Genomic DNA, 25487 nt, shown 5'->3' with positions numbered 1-25487 from the left:
ACGGCCAGGAACCTTGGGGTGATTCTTGATGACGGCTTGACCTTTACAGACCATATCTCAGCAACTGCAAGGTCCTGTAGGTTCATCCTTTACAACATCAAGAAAATCCGACCCTACATCACCAAACAGGCTACACAGATACTAGTCCAGGCTCTTGTTATCTCTAAACTGGACTACTGCAACTCACTGCTTTCAGGCCTCCCAGCCAGCTCCATCAAACCCCTTGAGATGATTCAGAAAGCTGCAGCGCCTCGTCTTCAACCAGTCCAAGAGAACCCATGTGACACCCCTCTTCATCTCCCTCCACTGGCTTCCTGTAGCTGCCCGCATCAAGTTCCCGGCCTTGATGCTCACCTACAAGACCTTGTCAGGAACAGCACCCTCCTACCTCAACTCTCTCCTGAAGGCCTACGTTCCCTCTCGCAATCTGCGATCGATTAGCGACCGGCGTTTAGCAGTTCCAACTCAGCGTGGCGCAAGGTCCCTTTCCAGAACCTTCACACTAACTGTTCCTCAGTGGTGGAATGCACTTCCAATCTCAATCCGGACCGCAGAATCTCTCACCAATATATTTCCATGTTTTAAAAAAATGGACCTGATTGCTAGACACATACACTTTTGTCTTTATAAAAGGATTTTTACGACAGAGTAAGATAATATTGTGATTAAGGTGTTTACATGAGTCGCTTTTAGCATACTCCTGTCATGTTCCTGTTTTACATGTTATAGAACATAGATCGATTAACGGCACACGTCATTACGTCCCCGCGCCACGCGGTCTGACGTTCCTTCCAGAATTTCACGTATCAACATACAGTTCGTCTTCGTTATGGGACCGTATACCATTTTGGGTGTTTTTGATTAAAATTTTTACTAACGCTTCAAGTGCGGTTAATTATTTGTCATGCTGTACGTGCAAATAGACGACTGCTTGAAACCGTGGGCTGCGTCCCAAACCACGTACTTACCTACTATATAGTAGCCGAGATACATGTATTTCACCTACTATAGGCCTGTAGTAGGTAAGTATGCGGTTTGGGACGTAGCCGTGCTCTGTTGTTTGCTGTAAAACAGTTGAGCGCTGCCGTGTGTATGTGTCCTGTCGCACAATGCGGTGAAAACTCTCACACGACGTTAATAGTGTGATTAAGGTGTGTACATGTCTGTAACACACGCCGATAATGCGACTACAACAGGAATACTCCACATGTCTTAATTCCTTTTGTGTTTACTTCGAGTATGACCTTAATCGGATTAAAGTAATTAAAAATTGCTGTTTACATGCTAGTTTCTTAATCAGAGTATCGTCTTAATCGGGTTAATATCGGATTATTGTTGTCCATGTAAACATACTGAATGAGGCGATGGAACTTTCATGAAATATTGTTTATAAAATGCGAACAAGTCAGTATTAGAACTCCTCCATATATTACCATCAAATTAACTCGCCCCTTAGTTGGTTTAATCAACATTTTATTGGCTACCAGCTGCTATAAGAAACCATGGTCACGCTAACGTACTTCTCTGTTTTCCTCTGAAAGCAGGTAGCCAACTGGTTAGCACGTTATTCATTTTCAGTTTAAACCTAAAGCACCTGTTTCGTATTATCACCTGAGGAGTCCACCATCTGGACTTTGTCAGCATAAAATTTTACAGCAGCCTAAACTAAGTGTTTACGTATTTACAAATTCAATCATTTATCTCTCAAACACAGATCAGACAATTTGAGAAATTGTCTGTGAAATATCGCAGTTAATTTTTTTTTGGTGTGTGTAAATATGATCAAGAAGAGGTTTAAAATGAAAGACAGAGAAGCGCACATGTGGGAAAACAATCGCCGTTAGTGACTGAACACAGTAGATTTTCTTTTCTCTTATTTAATGTTAAACCGTTCTCTTTTAACCTCACTTTATCCATCCAGCCATCCATTTTCTATACGGCTTAAGCTACTGGGTCATGGGGAACCTGGAGCCTATCCCTGGATGGGGTGCCAATCCATTGCAGGGCACGATCACATTCACACCTACGGACATGTCAATACAGCCTACAATGCATGTCTTTGGGCTGGGAGATTAAACCCCAGCCTGGAGGGTTTCCCATTCTCCAGTATCTGGAGGAAACCCTCACAGCACAGGGAGAACATGGAAACGCTGCACACACAGGGCCGTGGCGGATATCGAACCCCCGACCCTGTAGGCGTGAGACGAACATGCTCTGGATTTTGTCCTTTTCAGCTGCTTTGATGTTGTTATAGAAAGGCATGAGTCAAAATAACTTTTACTCCCTCTGAGATCTCTATTATTGCCATTTGCTCGTCATTTTAACTGTGAGCTTGGCCTTTTATGGAGTTTTGTAGGCGTTACCAAATGCAAATTGGCGAGTAGGAAGAAAACCAGTGTTTCTGAAAGTGAAATATTGACTCGTCATGAGGCTTAAGCTTACCGTATTATACGAGCCTATATGCCACAATGTACTGGGATGCCGGAATTCCTGTCCTTCTGGATTGATCATTCATCTACATCACTACTCCATCTCTTTAAATGGTGCGCAGATGTAACCTTAAAGGTTACAACTGGCTGTGATTTTTCCTTCAACAAAAGAAACAATAACTTCTAAATCCTCACATGTCCCTTTATTTAACACATGAATGTTATATATACCACTTTTTCATAGTAATATTATCTCATAGTATTATTCTTAAAATTTTAGACAGAATATTTGTATTTCTTTTTCAAACAATGGCCTTAAAACGCCAGCGAAGTTTGCAGAACAAACAAGACGACCAAGATTTCTTTGGAAATCTCATGATTGGTCAGTCTGGGCCTGCCCCTATACACTATATAAGAAATATGAGACCACGAGAAAGCGAAACTATTTAGCAAATGTGGGCATACTCTATGCAGATTTGATATCTTCGCGACCAGCTATAGTTAAACACAACGCTCAAGAGCAGCACAACCATCCAAGGTAATTGAGTCTTTTTATTTTTTCCACAATGTCAATATTGAACGAAAGGTACATATAATTATACATATAATTCACAAGTACACTTTCTGAACAAAAGGTTGCTAAAATCTTGAACAATGTATTCTCAGTAGATGTGATTTACTTCAAACGGTCACATATTGATTGTTTTTCTTTTTCTTTCGTCTATGTAGCCTTCCCATTACACAGAAATGGGAAATCGACAATCCACTCCATCTCCTTCCTCACAAGGTGAGTTTTATCTTTCAAATAAGATTGAGTTTTTAATTGTGTTTTTTTGTGACGAAGAATTTGAGTTCAAAAATAAAACTAAACACTAACACGGGGGATATGAGAGCAGAACGAAGTAGATCAATGTTTCACAAAACTGGTCCTGGAGCATGTTTCTGAAATCATACGTAACTTTGTAAGCTTTTCTCAACTGATCAAATTATGTTAACCATTTTTAAATTTTTTGTACAATTTTGACATTTAGTGCACTGGTACACAGTTTGGGATGTAGCCAGTTACGGGAAATAAAGTGACTGTTATTTCTGGTTTTCTGGTTCAAGATCTGTTTTTGCCAGTTCCTGAACAAACCGGTAAGACTCGCCAGGCGTGTTATGCTGTGATGAGAAACAGATTGGCAGAAGGGTTCATATTTAGCAATATACTTTTTTTTTTTTTTTACAACATATCATTTATATACAATATATTGCAATATAGTTATCACAAGGGCTGGGAAATCATTGTAGAAATCATAGAGCGTCATGCCTTTGTAGGTTATGAGCAGAGAAACCACCAAAAATTGCAGAAAGGGCGGTTGTACTTTAGGACCAGGATTGAGAAACACTGAAGTGCTTTTCTCCCCTTTTTTGTGTGTAATAATTTAATAATAAATTAAATAATAAGAAAAAAATGAGTCTATACTGTAAGCTATATAACTGGTCATAATGGGGTTTTTTTTGTGTGTTTTATGTGGGGTAATAATGAGTCATGAATCTAATACTAATAAACATATCATCTCCGTATTATTATTAGTAATATTTTTCCTCGCATATTTGTATTCCCAAACGTTGCGCCCAGTGCCCCTGAATTAGGCTTGGGATACGATCCCGTGCAGAATGAATGAATTAATGTTTTTATTTATAATTCACCTTTCATTTAAATGTAAATCCTGTGCTTTAAAATATCATATTTAAAACAAAGGGTAAGCTCCATATTGTTTTAGCCAGGAGGATGAGGATACTGATCAAATCTATCATTCTGTGATTCTGAGAAAAATGGACTGGTAAGAATCTGTGTTCAATTCGTTTCATTACATAAGCAATTACTTAGCCAGCCTATTATGTAAATATATATTTGAATGACTTTAGTCTTCTTACAAAACTCTTTCTGCTGACAGTGGAAGAGAGGAAATACTGCACGAAGTGAAAGAATTCAAGCCCAGCACCGAGGTCCTCAGAATTATGCTGTATGGACCGACTGGAGTTGGGAAATCATCCTTCATCAACTCAGTCCAGAGGGTCCTCTCAGGCCGGAACGCCATGATTGCTCTGGAAAACTCCACACTTACAGGAAAAAGCTTCACAAAAAAAGTAAGTAACAACCAATTACGAGGTACAGAGATGTACACATGATACTAATATTTATAATAACCGTTGAATTAAGAATAATAGTTTGTTTCATTGTGGACACTGAAAAATGGCCAAGTCACTAGAATAAATAAGTTCCATCATTTCCACAGCTGCAAAACAGGGTTAAATTATTAAAAGTATATCCTATAAATGTCCTTCCACTTCAGCAGAGCTCATTCTGCTGAACAGATGGTTCTCCTGAGTCTCCCTCAACAGATCTTTCCTAGTCTGCATCATGTTCAGCCTTGTCCTCCATTTCAGACACCTCCTCTCCCACTCCTTCATGTCCGGTTATGTCTGGGCACATTTTTTCTTTATCAGAGTCCTAATCAGTATGTAAACAAAATCCGCAAAGGATTGTATTCAGAGCTGGGGACTTGAGTCTAAAAGGTGACCTACACCAGAGGTTGCCAGATTCTGTTGAGTAGAGATCTATCTATCTATCTAGTACACCGCCTTTAAACACAAGCTCTTGCTTTCAAGCAAAACATAAAATAAAATCAGAGATAATGTGAAAACCTTGTGGTTTTCATTGTTTTTTTGGTTGCTAGAACTCATTATTATGTTCTCATTATTCCTCATTATTATGTTCTCATTATTCTTGAGCATGCGTTAACTTAATATGAATTTGTCATTGTATATAGGTATAATGCTGACAAGTGTTTGCAGTAGGTTAGAATTTCACACACCTGCATCCTCCTCCTCACTCCTATAGTAATTGTTATGGTAATTAAAGGTTAAAGACGATTTGCCTAACCATGTTTAAACGTAATTTAGATGAACATACACAAGCTGAAGAAGGGCCGAGGTGAGCGTTATCCTCTGGAGATCGTTGACATCATGGGGATTGAATCGACAGATGGAGGAATAAAACATGAAGACATCATCAAGGCATTTTTGGGACACATTTCAGATGAGTACATCGTAAGTACGTATAGAGTACTGTGCAAAGAAATGCTGTAAAGTAAAGATGACTTAAAAAATAAGTAAATGAAATCTTTCTACTGCTCGCCTTGTGCCCGATGCTCCCTGGGATTGAATCCAGGATCCCCGCGACCCTGAGAAAGGAGTAAGCGGTAGAAGATGGATGGATGGATGGATGGATCTTTCTACTGAGCACAACATGCAAAATCTTGCTTGTGGTTAAACTGGTTTTAATTTAATCTTTATAATTCAAAATTAACTTTTTTTTTCATGTTGTAGTTTAATCCTGGGGCAGCCATAACCGATCACGACCCAAAATACAAAAAGAACCCAACTTTGCGTGATAAGGTTCACTGTCTGGTGTGCATTCTGTCTGCGGACTCTGTTTCAAGAATGGACGACAAGGTCTTTGGTGAAATGAGGCTCGTTCGAGAGAGTGCTAGCCTGTTGGGTAAAATATATGATTCATTTTGCTTTGGTTTTTTTTCTGCTCTAGCTTTGTCCCAAACCCGTTACTGATTATTATTTTAACCCATATGTGTTACTAAAGCCAGCTGGAAATCTGTGTAGGGTAGTGGTCAACAGATATGGGTTTTTCATGGGCAATGGTGCCAATAAGACATTGATACCCCCCAGATAAAATAGAACATTATAACAATTAAAAACACCATATATATATATGGCCAGAGGGGGGAGCGACGTTCGCCACAAAGCAAGAGAGGGTTGAGGCATCCTCTGAATAGCAAGAGATAATAGTAGTAATACATTTTAAATGAATAAATAATTAATCATGATAATTTAATAAGTAATAATAATAATTGCTTACATTTATATAGCACTTTTCTAGGCACTCAAAGCGCTTTACATAGTATGCAGGAATCTTCTCAGTAATCACCAGTGTGTAGCATCCACCTGGATGATGCAACGGCAGGCATAGTGTGCCAGAACGCCCACCACACACCAGCTATTAGTGGAGAGGAGAGTGATGTAGCCAATTCAGGGATGGAGATTAGTAGGGGGCCATGATAGATAAGGGCCAGTGGGGGAATGTGGGATTTTTAATGACCACAGAGAGTCAGGACCTCGGTTTAACGTCTCCTCCATCACTATACTGGGGCATTAGGCCCCACAAAGACCATCTGGCTCTGGGAGTAAAGTACACTGCTAAGCAGAGAGGAGGAGCGATGTCCGCAGTGGAGCAGGGAAGCAGAGAGATGTCCTCAGTGGAGTAGGAAGGAGGAATGACATCCGAAGTGGAGTAAGGCATAGTGACGTCCGAGGCGGTGCAGGGAGATGGAGTGACATCCATAGCAAGACTGTGTTCTGTAGTGGTGTTTACTGCGGGACAGGGAGGCAGAGCGACGTCCTCAGCGGAGCAATGTCCTGTAACAGCCCTTAAATAAGGTGGAGGCAGTTGTCAGTAAATACAGAGAAGCAGCTGGCCAGGGCCGGTGTGGCCTGACCCTTACATTCTCCTTACAGGAAACTTCACCATATCAACAATTCCACAAATGTATCAATCCATTTATAAGTGGCTGTGAATTAGCATTTATTATTGAGACAACAACATTTTACAGTAACAATATGTCACTGTCTTTACCTATTTATAGTTACGTTTAATACTGTGGACCCTCTACAAATGAAGTTAAGTTATATAAAAAAAAAAAAACACTTGTTTCCTCGCCAGTGTCTGTTTTCCCAACTACAATTATCTTGGTAAGTGTTCAGGGTTTAGCTAGAGCAGAAAATAAAAGAAACCAAGCATGAACATTGTTTGAGTATTCAAGAATTTAATTTCGATTTTGTAGGAATCCCTCAAGTCATCGTCATGACCAAGGTGGATAAAGCCTGTGAGACGGTTAGCCAGGATTTAAATGAAATATACTACAGCAAGAAGATCAAAGAGAAGGTAATTAGTGTGTGTGTGTGTGTGTGTGTGTGTGTCTTGGCATGTTTTAGCACAAGCAATAGACCCCCATTTACAGCAACATTTCACACTTTAAACCCTTTGCCAGGTCCCCACAAGGTTCATGTTAGATTTAAGTGGTCATGACTTTATCTCATTCCCATATCTTAATGATCTCATTCCCATTCCTTACTAAATCATGTCTCCAGCAGTCTTCTGTATTTCTCCATATAATGCATGCTGATCTTTATTTCCTCAGGTGGATAAATGCAATGATAACATGGGCATCCCATTAAACGCCATCTACCCTGTGAAGAACTACTCTGAATCCATCACCCAAGATCTAGTAATCGACATGCTCCTCCTCACGGCATTGAGAGATATTCTAAATTTTGCCAATGACTATGTGGAACGTGAGATGGAAAAAGATGAGTAGTAATGAGCGATATAAAAATATACATTGAAATGTGGATTGAGGTCAACCTTAGTTTAGGTGTGTGCTGTACTTTATTCTTTAACTTCTCCCTTCTTCATACTCGTCTCGTTTGCATCATTCAAGTTGATCAAGTTGTACAAGTTGATCTTCATCTCATCTGTTCGTAGTATGTTGTTCTAGATGTGTTTTTAAAAAAGTTTTTGGCAAACCAGTGTTTAACATCTTGTGGTAAAACCTCGGTATTTAGTCTGGTGAAGTCTTCTCTTGATTGTTGACTTTGACACAGATATGCCTACATCCTTGAGGATATTCTTGATCTGGCCAACTGTTGTGAAGGAGTTTGTCTCCTTCACAAGGAGGGAAACTCCTTCTTTCAGCAGGGGAAGAATTCTTCTGTTATCCACCACAGTGGTTTCCCATGGTCATTTGTGTTCCTGAGCTCACCAGTGCATTCTTTATTTTTAAGAAACTACCAAGTAATTGATTTGGCCACACCTACTGTTTCTGCTATCTCTCTGTTGGGTTTGTTTTCATTGTTTGTTTGTTTGTTTGTTTCAGCCTAATGATGTTATATTTCACTGCCAGTGACAACATTTTGGACTTCCCATTGAGAGCTAACAGCAACAGATTCCAAATGCGAATGCCACACTTGAAAGCAACAGTGTACTGTATTTAACAGCAATTTGCCGTTATTACAATTTCTTATGAATAAAAACCCAACATCATATTTTATCCATTTGTAGTTACGTTGAATTGTCTAATCGTGAGATGTCCACAAAACAAGTTATCATTCACATTATAGCAGTTGTAAACACTTGTTCCCATATTGGCCTCTCTTTTAATCTAAATAAATAACACATTTAAATGGGTTTGTTGTATAAATATGTAACTACCAGTGATACTGTATCTTGATAATTTAATATATGTAAACATTTTTTTCAGAATCACGAACACGCAGATATGTGGAAATGCTGACAAGACCAAGCACAATAAAGTTGAAATGTACAGCACATCTAGTCGAGGTATACGGAACATATATAGATAGGATATATAGATAGTATATATAGATATATAGATAAGATATATAGATAGGATACTGAATACTGGTCATAATAAGTTATTTGGACACTTAAGATTAACCTGGTTGACACAGTTAAGCCATAGTTAATTTAATGAACTACTGCACACATTGTGGTTACCCTGCCAGGGGACCTGAATGAAATTGAAGGTAACTGACTACATATAGCCACTATAAATAACATTGGGACCAGCTGGTTAAAAGGAATTGCAAAAATGACTAAGAAGAAGAAAGTAAGTTTTGCGAAAGTTTCTAGCATCATCTGTGTGCACAAAGAAAGCCTCTCTATTTGGCAGATAAGGAAAACTTGTAAAGACAAAACAAAACAAAAACCTAACACTAACACTAACCCAAGGACTTGTGTAAAAAAGTAAGAAAGCTAGCATTTCATTTGAAAAAGAACACACACAAGACAGCAGTCCCTGGAGAACTGATTCATCTGATTATTTTCAGATGAATCAAAGTCCAATACAAGTGACTTCCTGACTTTCTGTTGAGGCACAACCACACACAACCACACACACACACACACAAAGGATAAAATGATCATAAACATGATCTTGATTTTCTTAGTCTGTGTTAAAACATTTAAATAGCTAATTTAGCTAGTATGCTAATAAAATTACATTGATAAATGATGTTAGCTACCACTTTGTAGCCTAATCAATTAGATTTACGGGCAACCACAACATGGTCCTGGACAGCATATTGGACCCTTCACTTGCTAAGAAGGCTAGATAAAAAAAAAAGATTTGTTCACACTTGATGTTTACACTAGTTGTTTAATTTGCCCAAGCTAAATATGGGCAAATAGCTGTTTGTACACACACAGTTTGAGGAGTACTGAGGTCTTTGTGGTCAGTACTGCTAGTAATGTGGTTAAGGATGTAAGTTAGCTATGAATAGCCTAGCCACAGGTCCGGTTAATTAGGAAGCAGTGAGATTGCAGACCTTAGCTAAAATACGGTGCGAGTCCCCTCTCATTGTGGATACAGATTAAAGACGCCTAATAATGATGATACTTAATCACTTCTATGAGCAGTTCCTGAAATTATCTTAAACATGTACTGGTTTCCCTAGCATGTTACCACGTTACATTATGGGATATTTATTATAAGCAAAAAGAACAATTACAGCAGTTTGTCCCAGATCGGTTTGAGGTTTGGTTTTTCAGGGCATCAATAGCAAGGCTCACAATCTGTTCAAGTGCCTTGAGGATCAGGACATCTATGTCATCATTCGTGTCCATCTCCTCGTGGTAGAGCTTCACAGGAAAGATGTGGTTAACTGGAATACCCAGCAGCTTACTACACTCTTGCATCTGAAAAAAAATGACCAAATAGACAATTTATTATAGTGATAAGTAATATTAAAATTGTGTGAGGGCTGTCAAACGTATTGCAGTCAAATGTTCACACAGAAGATGGCCTTGATAAGTGAAACAAGCATATGAATAATTTTTTGCTAATTAACCGGTTGTTAAATTAAAGTGTACTGCACCCTCGAATGATTGACGCTTGTGCTATAAAGATAAATAGCTTTATTTTTATTTTTCATTTTAATATTTAATTCAGAATGTACTGACTAGCATGTTCGCCTCACACCTCCAGGGTCAGGGGTTCCATTCCCACCGCTGCCCTGTGTGTGCACAGTTTGCATGTTCTCCCCGTGCTGTGAGGGTTCCTCCAGGTACTCCGGTTTCCTCCCCCCTTCCAAAGACATGCATAGCAGGCTGATTAGCATGTCCAAGGTGTCCATAGTGAATGAACGTGTGTGTGGGATTGTGCCCTGCAATGGATTGGCACCCTTTCCTTTCCCTTACACTTTGGGACTGTTGCTACTCTACCATGAATTGGACGCCCAGTCAAAATGACACCAAGAGCACATCGAAGATTGTTGATTCAGGATAAGAGGTAATCCTTTGCTATTGGCCGGGCATGCACTGCAATTTAAGCCGGTGAATCGTGTGTCCACCCCTTCCATTGATCAAGGTCTTCCTCAAAAGAATTGACATCGACCTTGTCAGGCCATTATAATGCAGGAGGGCATCGCTTTCTGTTACTTCCAGCGGGTTAAGCAAATTGTGTCACCTACACTTTGTACGAATTATTAGAGATGCTCGGATTTGGGATAAGTGGTTTGCATTCAGAGAGGTCCCACAAGCCTCGCTGGGGTACTTCCCATTTATATGGTATATAGTACTATTTACTATATATCCGCAAGCCTCATAATGTCATACGTCATTCAGACACGACCTTCACAGAGTAAAAATGACACTCAAGACACTCCTTATCTGACAGCTAAACTCCACACATTGGGTCAAATAACACAGGAGAATTTGCTACAGGATCTAGAACCTCAATCCTGGCTGTATATCAGGGATGCTTGACTCTGAGAGTGCGTGTATTATTATCCACTTCCTCTTGAAAGGAATTTTTGTCTCACAGACCAAGAGCTTCTCTCAGGAGGCTTCTTTCTTCAACTCGATGTCTGGCAATGTAAACACGCTTGATGACTTACATGAAACGAGTCACTTATGTGCGCTGAGCTCTCCGGCTCGGGGGAAATCCCTGACATTACTGAATGTGAAGAGTCCACCACAAAAGTCTCTGTATTTTTGTTACTCTGTAAGTTGTTACTATAGAAATAGTGAAGAATTAGAATGAGTCTCATTAATATAAACCTGTGGTTTATCTTGTGTCTGTAACTACTGTCAGAGTTCCTGTTATAAAAGATTCATTAATATCTTCTGACCAGCAACCAGGTCCACCTGAAGGGCTTGAAGGGCTTCTTACATGTTAATCAAATGTTTAGTCTTGAGTTCTCCTTGTTGAGTGCTGTATTGAGGATAAGCCGGTAATTTTGTAAACACTCTCGAGTTTATCTCTCAGGTTTCCCGTCTCTCTGAAGCTTTCTCGCTGTGTCAGACCAAACCTCTTGGACCTTGTCTCTTGGGGTTCCTCTGGTTTTCTCCAGTTCCTTGCTTTAAAAAAAAAACTTGCTTACTTATTTCCTTTGTAAGTCGGTCCTCTCTGACTTTATTTTTTTCAGTTTACTCCTCGTGAGCGTTTGGCTAGGCCCACTCCATGGTCTGTTTGTGCAGGGTTGGTAGTTCACTGCGCTGCACGTTGGTCTCTCCATCCTCCAGCCTCAGGTTGAAGCCCAGTGTGGTGTAACCCTTTGTTTCCCCCTCTTTAGAGGTGTTCTTCCTTAAGTTTATTTCCCGAGGCCTAGCCCTAATTACTGAGAGAGTAGTTAGTCAGTGTTCCTTGGTAGTTAATGAAAAATGATTCGTTCTTTGGATGTTTTAGTCCTGCATATTTATGTATGAACTATGAAACAGTATTGTACATTACTTGTGTTTGTGTTATTTGTATCTGTCAAAACATGTTTAGTGTAATGGTATAAATCTTAAAAAAGAAGTAGGACCAAACATCATTATATTTATTAATTTAATGGAATATAAAAAGTCCAGAGTGCAGTAGGAACGTGACAGCGACAGAAACACAAACCAGTTATGATTACAGTAGAAGAAATTAGCTTTACTTTAATAATGTACTTTAGACACAATTTCATGTTTTTTCACTGTCCTAAATACTCTGCACTGGTGTAGGGGTGGAAAAGAACAACAACAACAACAAAAAAGCCTTCACTCAGATTTCTCACTAGGGTTTTGGTTTTCCAGAGCATCGTTGGCGAGATTCACGATCTGATCGAGCGCCTTGAGGATCAGAACATCCATGTCATCGTTCGTATCCACCTCCTCGTGGTAGTTCTTCACAGGGAAGATGTTGCTCAGTGGAATACCCAGCAGATTACTACACTCCTGCATCTGAAAATATATAGGAAAAAACAATGAATCAAACAATTTATTTAACCGATAAATTGTAAAAATATACCACAGTTATAACCAATCACAAGTTGCAGAACGGAACTTTATTTAACTCCTTAACCAGATGCACTGACAAGCTTTTTGCTGTTTATAGTTGACAACATCATCTAATAATATTTAATAATTAGATTTACTTCAGTTTTTGGGGTTTGTTACTTTCCAGAAGTTCACTAGACTCGTTATCAGAACCTACTGCGAAGCGGAGAAACAGTGCTGCTGTGAGATCAATCTGGGATCCATTTCATTTTAATGCCTTTATGACTTCCAGGAAGATTTACTTTTACTTTGTGCTGTGTGAAAGTGAATATTCTAATATGGTGATATTGAGCTCTATTTGATTAAAAAAAGAGCCAAATAAATAGAACTGCCTTCTATTCATATCAGTATTTACATTCATTGAGAACATATCTGTTCAATCCCAATATTGTAATCAGTTACAATCCTAATATACACCATTTTATTACACAATTACCTTTTCTTTGATCTTCTTGCTGGTGTAGACCTTTCTTAGGTCCTCTTTAACCAGTGGACAGGCTTCATCCACTTTTGTCATGATGATAACTTGAGGCAAATCTGTACAATAGGATGAACAGTTTATTATCTACAATAAGAATAAAACAGGAATTCTAATATGATATGAAGATGATTTTCCTATAACAGCACGTCCTGCAGTGTTTAATTCTTATTACAGTCATTTATCACTGATTACAGTTTTTATTAATTAAAGTTTTAACTTTAATTAATTAATTAACAGTTTCTCTTACGAGTCTCTCTCTTTATTTTCTCCCCTGATGTTAATAAGATAAAAATCACAGCTTGTCGTGTTCCTGAGAAACCACGAATCATAATCTCCTCTGTCCTGAAGATCAGAAAACTCTGTTGCAGCTTTACCTCTGACTGTTACAAAGTGTTGAAACTGGAGACTCCTTCCATAGAATAAATAAAAGTCCCTGTGTGAGTTGTTACTATAGAAACTATTAGAATGAACGGATTAATCTAAACTTGTGATTTGTTTTGCAGTCAGAACTACAGTCAGGGCTGCTGTTATAGAAAAACAATCAACACCTTCGGACCAAATCACACACAGTGGTATGTTTTTGGGGAATAATTGTGCCAATATAAAAAAACAACATTTTGAGATGATTCTAAACTATAATAACAGGACTTACTATACTCTGTAGCCTCCTCACGGATCCGTTTCATCTTTTGAATAAGCTTTTGGTTCATGAATGACACTGTGCTTGCAGCTATAACATTGACCAGGCAGAAGGTTTGATCAGAAACTTTGGGATTTGTTCTGTAGTTGGAGTCCTTCTCAGACACGTGATTAGCAGGATTAAACTGCAAATTGGTGAAAGAATAAATATTACAGATATTTTACTGTGCAAAAATCAGTGTAGGTTACTACAGAACTACAGCTGTACTATAAAGACTGACTACATGAACAGTATTCTAACGTCATATATATTAACATTATATACCGTAACAATGCTAAAAATAACGGTTTTGTGTCATATTGTGAGAGTAAAATGTTCCCCTCACTTTATATCCTTCCTCAAGAAACCCCTTTAAGGCTGAGATGATGTCCTGTACATGTGCGCCTCGTCCATCGTCAGGTTCAAGTCCCATGATGTCATTGAACACAAAAGGTAAACGGGAGTCGTCCTTCCCCTTGATATGATGGGTTTTGTACTGTAAGAAAAAGACACAGATTGTATATGATTCTGACTCAGGATCAAATTCCATATTAAACACAATATTGAACTGTTCAGTGCTGTGCCTCGTTAAGAGCTGAGGTCCACACACTAAGGCTTTTAGGGTGTTTTAAAAAAAAAAAAACATTTTAAAGGCATGTCATTGGACCACTCCAATGTTCGGCTGAAGCGAGCCATAGACCGACTTTTTCAAGAGGACCAGGGATTGTATCTCTGAACCAGTCCTGAGCTTGAAAACTTTTGTCTGGAAGTGTGAAAATGACCTTAGTTTAAATCAAACTGGTTTATCTGTCTGCATTAAGAAATCAAACCAGTGAATATGTTGAAGTTGTACTTACATTTTTTGTGAAACTGGTTCCAGATGTTGCATCAACAAGAGCCCCACAGGTGATTCGCTCTTGGAAAACATTATTGACTGAATTTATAAAGCTGGACTTTCCTGCTCCAACTTCACCAACGATCAGAAGCCTGACAAACTTAACATCAGAACTGCAGAGCTTAAAGTTGCTCAGTTTCTCTCCTAAACTGTCTTTGTTCCTATCAAAAACACAAAACGTCACAGAAGGATCGTACCATCCTGACACTTAATTTCCTGGCAGTTAGTGACTGAAGAAGAACTTTAATTAAGAAGAAGTCAATAATCGTCAATAATAAAAGAAAATCAGAATATGTCACACTGATACAGTATGTGAGCAGAAATGGACAGTTTTGTCAAAATCTAACAGGTTTTGAGGCTGAAATATGAACATTTCTTTATGGAAGTTAATACAACTCACCCCCAAGGCATTATCCTCCATGGCTTATCAAATTCTTAAAAACAAACAAAAAAATAATGTTACCCTGGTTACAGTTTTGCATTTATATGTGAAATACAGTTAACATGTAAGTTTCTAAGTCAATGAACATGCAGAGTGTTCAATATATTTCCATGTTTAAAAAAAATGGACCTGATTGCTAGACACATACACTTTTGTCTTTATACAAGGATTTTTACAACAGAGACACTGCAACAAGTTTACTCCTGTGTTTACATTAGTTGTTGTTTTTATTGTTATAAATGGATAATTTTTCATCCCAGAAATTCTAATCTATCTAGAAAGCATGAGAAACGCATCAGTGTTAAACCTGTTCCAAATAATGTTCATTTTATGCTGTGCTCCATGATTTTAGTCGAGTCACATCACGTACTCGTGCATTACACATTCTCACTCCTAGATTAACTCCCATAATTGGGAAAATAAATTCATTAATAACTAGTGTGGCGTAACCCTTTGTTTCCCCCTCTTTGGAGGTGTTCTTCCTTAAGTTTATTTCCCAAGGCCTAGCCTAACCTTGGTTTTTAATGAAAAATGATTCGTTCTTTGGGTGTTTTAGTCCTGCATATTTATGTATGAACTATGAAACAGTATTGTACATTACTTGTGTTTGTGTTATTTGTATCTGTCAAAACATGTTTAGTGTAATGGTATAAATCTTAAAAAAGAAGTAGGACCAAACATCATTATATTTATTAATTTAATGGAATATAAAAAGTCCAGAGTGCAGTAGGAACGTGACAGCGACAGAAACACAAACCGGTTATGATTACAGTAGAAGAAATTAGCTTTACTTTAATAATGTACTTCAGACACAATTTCATGTTTTTTCACTGTCCTAAATACTCTGCACTGGTGTAGGGGTGGAAAAGAACAAAAAAAAAGCCTTCACTCAGAGTTCTCACTAGGGTTTTGGTTTTCCAGAGCATCACTGGCGAGATTCACGATCTGATCGAGCGCCTGGAGGATCAGAACATCCATGTCATCGTTCGTATCCACCTCCTCATGGTAGTTCTTCACAGGGAAGATGTTGCTCAGTGGAATACCCAGCAGATTACTACACTCCTGCATCTGAAAATATATATTAAAAAAACAAACAAACAAAAAAAAACAACAATGAATCAAGCAATTTATTTAACTGATAAATTATCAAATCTACCACAATTATAACAAATCACAAGTTGCAGAACGGAACTTTATTTAACTCCTTAACCAGATGCACTGACCAGCTTTTTGCTGTTTATAGTTGACAGCAACATCTAATATTTAATAATTAGATTTACTTCGGTTTTGGGGGTTTGTTACTTTCCAGAAGTTCACTAGACTCGTTATCAGAACCTACTGCGAAGCGGAGAAACAGTGCTGCTGTGAGATCAATCTGGGATCCATTTCATTTCAATGCCTTTATGACTTCCAGGAAGATTTACTTTTACTTTGTGCTGTGTGAAAGTAAATATTCTAATATGGTGATATTGAGCTCTATTTGATTAAAAAAAAGAGCCAAATAAATAGAACTGCCTTCTATTCATATCAGTATTTACATTCATTGAGAACATATCTGTTCAATCCCAATATTGTAATCAGTTACAATCCTAATATACACCATTTTATTACACAATTACCTTTTCTTTGATCTTCTTGCTGGTGTAGACCTTTCTTAGGTCCTCTTTAACCAGTGGACAGGCTTCATCCACTTTTGTCATGATGATTACTTGAGGCAAATCTGTACAATAGGATGAACAGTTTATTATCTACAATAAGACTAAAATAGGAATTCTAATATGATATGAAGATGATTTTCCTATAACAGCACGTCCTGCAGTGTTTAATTCTTATTACAGTCATTTATCACTGATTACAATTTTTATTAATTAAAGTTTTAACTTTAATTAATTAATTAACAGTTTCTCTTACGAGTCTCTCTCTTTATTTTCTCCCCTGATGTTAAGATAAAAATCACAGCTTGTCGTGTTACTGAGAAACCACTAATCATAAACTCCTCTAGCCTGAAGATCAGAAAACTCTGTTGCAGCTTTACCTCTGACTGTTACAAAGTGTTGAAACTGGAGACTCCTTCCATAGAATAAATAAAAGTCCCTGTGTGAGTTGTTACTATAGAAACTATTAGAATGAACGGATTAATCTAAACTTGTGATTTGTTTTGCAGTCAGAACTACAGTCAGGGCTGCTGTTATAGAAAAACAATCAACACCTTCGGACCTAATCAAATACAGTGGTATGTTTTTGGGGAATAATTGTGCCACTATAAAAAAACATTTCGAGATGATTCTAAACTATAATAACAGGACTTACTATACTCTGAAGCCTCCTCACGGATCTCTTTCATCTTTTGAATAAGCTTTTGGTCCATGAGTGACACTGTGTTTGCAGCTAGAATGTTGACCAGGCAGAAGGTTTGATCAGAAACTTTGGGATTTGTTTTGTAGTTGGAGTCCTTCTCAGACACGGGATTAGCAGGATTAAACTGCAAATTGGTGAAAGAATAAATATTACAGATGTTTTACTGTGCAAAAATCAGTGTAGGTTACTACAGAACTCCAGCTGTACTATAAAGACTGACTACATGAACAGTATTCTAACGTCATATATATTAACATTATATACCATAACAATGCTAAAAATAACTGTTTTGTGTCATATTGTGAGAGTAAAATGTTCCCCTCACTTTATATCCTTCCTCAAGAAACCCCTTTAAGGCTGAGATGATGTCCTGTACATGTGCGCCTCGTCCATCGGCAGAGTCAAGTCCCATGACGTCACTGAACACAAAAGGTAAACGGGAGCCGTCCTTCCCCTTGATATGATGGGTTTTATACTGTAAGAAAAAGACACAGATTGTATATGATTCTGACTCAGGATCAAATTCCATATTAAACACAATATTGAACTGTTCAGTGCTGTGCCTCGTTAAGAGCTGAGGTCCACACACTAAGGCTTTTAGGGTGTTTTAAAAAAAAAAAAAACATTTTAAAGGCATGTCATTGGACCACTCCAATGTTCGGCTGAAGCGAGCCATAGACCGACTTTTTCAAGAGGACCAGGGATTGTATCTCTGAACCAGTCCTGAGCTTGAAAACTTTTGTCTGGAAGTGTGAAAATGACCTTAGTTTAAATCAAACTGGTTTATCTGTCTGCATTAAGAAATCAGACCAGTGAATATGTTGAAGTTGTACTTACATTTTTTGTGAAACTGGTTCCAGATGTTGCATCAACAAGAGCCCCACAGGTGATTCGCTCTTGGAAAACATTATTGACTGAATTTATAAAGCTGGACTTTCCTGCTCCAACTTCACCAACGATCAGAATCCTGACAAACTTAACATCAGAACTGCAGAGCTTAAAGTTGCTCAGTTTCTCTCCTAAAGTGTCTTTGTTCCTATCAAAAACACAAAACGTCACAGAAGGATCGTACCATCCTGACACTTAATTTCCTGGCAGTTAGTGACTGAAGAAGAACTTTAATTAAGAAGAAGTCAATAATCGTCAATAATAAAAGAAAATCAGAATATGTCACACTGATACAGTAAGTGAGCAGAAATGGACAGTTTTGTCAAAATCTAACAGGTTTTGAGGCTGAAATATGAACATTTCTTTATGGAAGTTAATACAACTCACCCCCAAGGCATTATCCTCCATGGCCTATCAAATTCTTAAAAACAAACAAAAAAATAATGTTACCCTGGTTACAGTTTTGCATTTATATGTGAAATACAGTTAACATGTAAGTTTCTAAGTCAATGAACATGCAGAGTGTTCAATATATTTCCATGTTTAAAAAAAATGGACCTGATTGCTAGACACATACACTTTTGTCTTTATACAAGGATTTTTACAACAGAGACACTGCAACAAGTTCACTCCTGTGTTTACATTAGTTGTTGTTTTTATTGTTATAAATGGATAATTTTTCATCCCAGAAATTCTAATCTATCTAGAAAGCATGAGAAACGCATCAGTGTTAAACCTGTTCCAAATAATGTTCATTTTATGCTGTGCTCCATGATTTTAGTCGAGTCACATCACGTACTCGTGCATTACACATTCTCACTCCTAGATTAACTCCCATAATTGGGAAAATAAATTCATTAATAACTAGGCTAAATCGGGAGTAAATAATAAACAGTATCAGTATGTAATATTAAGGTTGACATATTGATCATCATCCGATAAATATTATAAGACTAAGACTCACCTGGAGCCGGTGGAGGTGGTCGAGGCGTTTGAGGTCGTTGAGGTGTTTGAGGTCGTTGAGGTGTAAACAAACCCTATAATTTTATTCAGTGCATGAAACATATCCACGAATCCAGATGAACAATGCTGATGACAAAAGCAGATTTTGTAATGTAAGAAAAGGTTTTTAATGTTCCAGCAAAAAATTAATTAATAAATAAAATAATAATAAAAAAGTTTTATATACATAGAAAATATGTGTTTGTGTGTGTGTGTGTGTGTAGTCATACAAATAAAAATAACTCCAAATTCAATGCTACAGAGTTTAATTTTGCTTGTTAATTAAGATTTGTAAAGATGTACTCACAGCTTCTGACTGGGTCGACTGGTAGAGCAGCTTCCCCAGTCCCCACTTTTATACCTTCAGTTTTTGAACCCTATTCTACTTTCACTTTCTGTCTACACACACACGCGCGCACACACAGACGCGCGCGCACACACACAGACGCGCGCGCACACACACAGACGCGCGCGCACACACACAGACGCGCGCGCACACACACAGACGCGCGCGCACACACACAGACGCGCGCACACACACAGACGCGCACACACACACAGACGCGCACACACACACAGATGCGCACACACACACACACACACACACAGATGCGCACACACACACACAGATGCACACACACACACACAGATGCACACACACACCCTTCTTGAAAGAGCATGATTTACTGTAAACTGAAAGTTTTTACGGTTATTTTTACACCCTTAAACATGATCTTACTCTTTACAGGAAGTCCGGTGATTTCCGGGTGCACGCCCTGTGTGTTTACATCAGCTGCTGTTGTGCAGTTTTGTAGTAGTGGTCTTATATTAATGTCTTATATTAATGAAGCGTTTTAACACCTCAGGTACAGTTTATTTATATAATACAGAAATTAATAATCATGCAAATAATGACAACGGCCTCAAAAGTAAACAATCTGTTGTTTCATTCAGACATCTCTAATACAATATTACATATTTTTAGATGTTATGTTTTGTGCTGCAAAAGGTTATTAAAATGCACTTAAATCTATTCTAACTGTAACTAAAGTAACATAACATAATCGAATATATTCCATAAAGACAGAATATTACATTACTCTTATTTTAGCGATGCATACTTGGTACCCTTCTCCATTTAGGAATAACTAATCCTAATGTGTTTTTAATGCTTTGTAAAGCACTCTGTGTTGCACTAATGGCACTGAGGCGTTTGGGATCCGAGTCCTTACTCAGATTTTTCACCAGAGGTCAGAGATGTTTTTTTTTCTCAGTGCGTCACAGGCGACGCTCACGATCTGATCCAGTGCTTTGAGAATCACAGCATCCATGTCATCGTCTGTGTCCATCTCCTCATGGTAGTTTTTAACAGGGAAGATGTGGTTCACTGGAATACCCAGCAGATTCCTGCACGTCTCCATCTACAAAAATACAAACATATAACGTCTGATGCTGAAGACCATAAATATTATGAAAGAAATAAAACACAAGGGAAAAATGTAAAAGTCTCTGTATTTTGTTACTCTGTAAGTTGTTACTCTAGAAATAGTGAAGAATTAGATTGAGACTCATTAATATAAACCTGTGTTTTATCTTGTGTCTGGAACTACTGTCAGAGTTCCTGTTATAAAAGATTCATTAATACCTTCTGACCAATCGAGCATTCAGTACCACTGTGGGGTAAATAATATTAACATTAAATTGTAGATACTGGATTGTTGCCCGTGGAACATAGCATATCTCATAGCAGAAGTTTAAATTGTAAATACATTTTTTTTAAAAATTAAAAGATATTTGTAGTGCTGGTGACATTAAAAAAAAAAAAAAAAAATGTAACCGTATGACTTCCTGATTAGCCCGTTCTGCCTGTCCGTTGGCCTGGGTGTGAGAACCGGACGTGAGGTTAACGGTGACTCCCATTTTCTCCATAAAACTGGCCCATAATCGAGATGTGAATTGCGGCCCCCTGTCACTCACAATCTCCTCCGGGATGCCAAAGTAGCGGAAAACATGTTGGAACAGTAATTCGGCTGTGGCAAAGGCCGATGGAAGCTCAGGAAGTGGAATCAGGTGTAGCGATTTGGAAAACCAATCCACGACCACCAGTATCACCCTGTTACCTTGAGACTGTTACCTTGTGATGAAGTCCAGAGCCAGATGCGACCATGAGCGTACTGGTATGGGAAGCAGTACCAGATTTCCGGCCGATAGGGCCCGCGGCACCTTCGACTGAGCACAGGTGGAACATGAGGACACGATAAGTGCGACGAGCTCCCGGATGCCCTGTTGCAAGTGTCGTATGGGCCCAGGTGACAAGTTCCAAACGGTAGCGTGTGGGCACGAATTGTCTCCCGGGAGGACAGGCTGTCCGGACTCATGATTTGGGGAAGCGAGCTAAGGCCTGATCTAGAACCCACTCTATGCTGCCAACAACACTGGAGGGGGGCATGATATACTCTTCATGGTTTGCTCGACATTCAGGAGAGTGGGTAATGGTGGACAGTGTACCACTGGACGTTAGCAGCGGGGGGGGGGACGCGGTTTGCCCCCCGGAAGCGCCTAGGCGCTACAATCTCTGGGTCAATTCTACTACCTGAGCCTGCTGTGCATTTATCGCGCGGTTTTGCTAGGCGCTTTGCCAGTCTGAGCTACCCACTGCCTCCATAGACGGCGAAGTAATCTGTCACATTACCTTGCGAGGAGACAAGCGCGGGCAGGGCAGCAGCAGGGAAACGCAGAAATCGTCGGCATGTTCAGTCAACGTAGCGTAAACAATCCGAAAGGGGTAATCCAGAGAATCGTGGTCAGGTACGAGAAAGGAATCCGTGAACCAGGGAAATCCGAAACGTAAACAAAGGCTTGGTAGAACGGCAGTGTTGAAGATACTGAGCGTTTACTTCACACCGAGCTGTCGTTAAGGAGGTCTTATATAACCTTGGGCGAAGCGCAGGTGTTCGCACTCAGTACTCTGGCGAACTCGAGCGCAGGCGTGGACGGGAAGTGTAGTTCTTGTCGGCGGTGTAGCCGCGAATTCGCCGTGGCATAACACCTTGCTTAGAAAAAACAAAAACAAAAAAAGGCTTCAGTTTACTTATTTCCTTTGTAAGTCGGTCCTCTTATTTTTCAGTCCTTTTATTTCAGTTTACTCCTTGTGAGCGTTTGGCTAGGCCCACTCCAAGGTCTGTTTGTGCAGGGTTGGTAGTTCACTGCGCTGCACGTTGGTCTCTCCATCCTCCAGCCTCAGGTTCAAGCCCAGTGTGGCGTAACCCTTTGTTTCCCCCTCTTTGGAGGTGTTCTTCCTTAAGTTTATTTCCCAAGGCCTAGCCTAACCTTGGTTTTTAATGAAAGAGGATTCGTTCTTTGGATGTTTTAGTCCTGCATATTTATGTATGAACTATGAAACAGTATTGTACATTACTCGTGTTTGTGTTATTTGTATCTGTCAAAACATGTTTTGTGTAATGGCATAAATCTTAAAAAAGAAGTAGGACCAAACATCATTATATTTATTAATTTAATGGAATATAAAAAGTCCAGAGTGCAGTAGGAACGTGACAGCGACAGAAACACAAACCAGTTATGATTACAGTAGAAGAAATTAGCTTTACTTTAATAATGTACTTTAGACACAATTTCATGCTTTTTCACTGTCCTAAATACTCTGCACTGGTGTAGGGGTGGAAAAGAACAACAAAAAAGCCTTCACTCAGATTTCTCACTAGGGTTTTGGTTTTCCAGAGCATCATTGGCGAGATTCACGATCTGATCGAGCGCCTTGAGGATCAGAACATCCACGTCGTCGTTCGTGTCCACCTCCATGTGGTAGTTCTTCACAGGGAAGATGTTGCTCAGTGGAATACCCAGCAGATTACTACACTCCTGCATCTGAAAATATTTATTAAAAAAACAAACAAAAAAAAAAAACAACAACAATGAATCAAGCAATTTATTTAACTGGTAAATTATCAAATCTACCACAATTATAACAAATCACAAGTTGCAGAACGGAACTTTATTTAACTCCTTAACCAGATGCACTGACAAGCTTTTTGCTGTTTATAGTTGACAACAACATCTAATAATATTTAATAATTAGATTTACTTCAGTTTTTGGGGTTTGTTACTTTCCAGAAGTTCACTAGACTCGTTATCAGAACCTACTGCGAAGCGGAGAAACAGTGCTGCTGTGAGATCAATCTGGGATCCATTTCATTTCAATGCCTTTATGACTTCCAGGAAGATTTACTTTTACTTTGTGCTGTGTGAAAGTGAATATTCTAATATGGTGATATTGAGCTCTATTTGATTAAAAAAAAGAGCCAAATAAATAGAAGTGCCTTCTATTCATATCAGTATTTACATTCATTGAGAACATATCTGTTCAATCCCAATATTGTAATCAGTTACAATCCTAATATACACCATTTAATTACACAATTACCTTTTCTTTGATCTTCTTGCTGGTGTAGACCTTTCTTAGGTTACCTTTAACCAGAGGGCAGGTTTCATCCACTTTTGTCATGATGATTACTTGAGGCAAATCTGTACAATAGGATGAACAGTTTATTATCTACAATAAGACTAAAACAGGAATTCTAATATGATATGAAGATGATTTTCCTATAACAGCACGTCCTGCAGTGTTTAATTCTTATTACAGTCATTTATCACTGATTACAATTTTTATTAATTAAAGTTTTATTAATTAGATGCATTCAGTGTTGTGGAACATCCATGATAGAAGTTATCTTCTGTTATCGCTTCTGCTCTCGCAGCTATAAACAGTTTCATTTTCTCCCCTGATGTTAATAAGATAAAAATCACAGCTTGTCGTGTTACTGAGAAACCACTAATCATAAACTCCTCTAGCCTGAAGATCAGAAAACTCTGTTGCAGCTCTACCTCTGACTGTTACAAAGTGTTGAAACTGGAGACTCCTTCCATAGAACAAATAAAAGTCCCTGTGCGAGTTGTTACTATAGAAACTATTAGAATGAATGGATTAATCTAAACTTGTGATTTGCTTTGCAGTCAGAACTACAGTCAGGGCTGCTGTTATAGAAAAACAATCAACACCTTTGGACCAAATCAAACACAATAGTATGTTTTTGGGGAATAATTGTGCCAATATAAAAAAAAAAAAAAACATTTCGAGATGATTCTAAACTATAATAACAGGACTTACTATACTCTGAAGCCACCTCACGGATCTCTTTCATCTTTTCAATAAACTTTTGGTCTATGAGTGACACTTTGTTTGCAGCTAGAACGTTGACCAGGCAGAAGGTTTGATCAGAAACTTTGGGATTTGTTTTGTAGTTGGAGTTATTCTCAGATAATAGCAGGATTAAACTGCTAATTGGTGAAAGAATAAATATTACAGATGTTTTACTGTGCAAAAATCAGTGTAGGTTACTACAGAACTACAGCTGTACTATAAAGACTGACTACATGAACAGTATTCTAACGTCATATATATTAACATTATATATCGTAACAATGCTAAAAATAACTGTTTTGTTTCATACTGTGAGAGTAAAATGTTCCCCTCACTTTATATCCTTCCTCAAGAAACCCCTTTAAGGCTGTGATGATGTCCTTTACATGTGCACCTTGTCCATCGTCAGGTTCAAGTCCCATGATGTCATTGAACACAAAAGGTAAACGGGAGCCGTCCTTCCCCTTGATATAATGGGTTTTGTATTGTAAAAAGACACAAATTGTATATGATTCTGACTCAGGATCAAATTCCATATTAAACACAATATTGAACTGTACAGTGCTGTGCCTCGTTAAAGGCATGTCATTGGACCACTCCAATATTCGGCTGAAGCGAGCCATAGACCGACTTTTTCAAGAGGACCAGGGA

At 38.5% G+C, this 25487-nt stretch overlaps 2 protein-coding genes across 3 annotated transcripts; one reads left to right on the top strand and one right to left on the bottom strand.

The window, feature by feature from the left end:
• Window positions 1-4489: 4489 nt before the first annotated feature.
• On the top strand, window positions 4490-8257 carry LOC128602154 (interferon-induced protein 44-like). Its single transcript, XM_053615739.1, has 5 exons — window positions 4490-4562; window positions 5379-5525; window positions 5805-5976; window positions 7334-7434; window positions 7691-8257. Exons 1-5 carry the CDS (start codon window positions 4512-4514, stop codon window positions 7865-7867), a joined length of 648 nt encoding a protein of 215 aa, XP_053471714.1. The 5' UTR covers window positions 4490-4511; the 3' UTR covers window positions 7868-8257.
• Window positions 8258-12321: 4064 nt separating this feature from the next.
• Window positions 12322-25487, bottom strand: LOC128602152 (interferon-induced protein 44-like). Of its 2 annotated transcripts, XM_053615734.1 has the most exons (17): window positions 24060-24487; window positions 23338-23503; window positions 20851-21039; window positions 19926-20013; window positions 19581-19705; window positions 19004-19037; window positions 18566-18764; window positions 18054-18203; window positions 17681-17852; window positions 16990-17090; window positions 16273-16438; window positions 15329-15362; window positions 14891-15089; window positions 14380-14529; window positions 14007-14178; window positions 13310-13410; window positions 12322-12777 (listed from the first exon to the last, which is right to left on the bottom strand). In XM_053615734.1, exons 6-17 carry the CDS (start codon window positions 19012-19014, stop codon window positions 12595-12597), a joined length of 1638 nt encoding a protein of 545 aa, XP_053471709.1. In that variant the 5' UTR covers window positions 19015-19037; window positions 19581-19705; window positions 19926-20013; window positions 20851-21039; window positions 23338-23503; window positions 24060-24487; the 3' UTR covers window positions 12322-12594. The 2 variants fall into 2 exon arrangements, with proteins under 2 accessions (XP_053471709.1, XP_053471710.1); XM_053615735.1 differs by lacking the exons at window positions 18054-18203; window positions 18566-18764; window positions 19004-19037; ... (3 more) ...; window positions 23338-23503; window positions 24060-24487 and adding an exon at window positions 25172-25487.

Source organism: Ictalurus furcatus, chromosome 26 (genome assembly GCF_023375685.1).
Source record: "Ictalurus furcatus strain D&B chromosome 26, Billie_1.0, whole genome shotgun sequence".
NCBI classification, from domain to species: domain Eukaryota; kingdom Metazoa; phylum Chordata; class Actinopteri; order Siluriformes; family Ictaluridae; genus Ictalurus; species Ictalurus furcatus.
The sequence above is the reverse complement of the archived record's forward strand: the minus strand, read 5'-3'. Positions and strand labels throughout refer to the sequence as shown.

Coding starts and splice junctions, on each gene's coding strand:
- LOC128602154 (XM_053615739.1), top strand. CDS start 4,512: ATGATTGCTCTGGAAAACTCCACACTTACAGGAAAAAGCTTCACAAAA. Junction 4,563..5,378: donor GAAAAAGCTTCACAAAAAAA/GTAAGTAACAAC, acceptor AACGTAATTTAG/ATGAACATACACAAGCTGAA. Junction 7,435..7,690: donor GCAAGAAGATCAAAGAGAAG/GTAATTAGTGTG, acceptor TTATTTCCTCAG/GTGGATAAATGCAATGATAA.
- LOC128602152 (XM_053615734.1), bottom strand. Junction 17,091..17,680: donor TGAGGAGGCTTCAGAGTATA/GTAAGTCCTGTT, acceptor CCTATTGTACAG/ATTTGCCTCAAGTAATCATC. Junction 14,179..14,379: donor TTCTTGAGGAAGGATATAAA/GTGAGGGGAACA, acceptor ACCAATTTGCAG/TTTAATCCTGCTAATCACGT.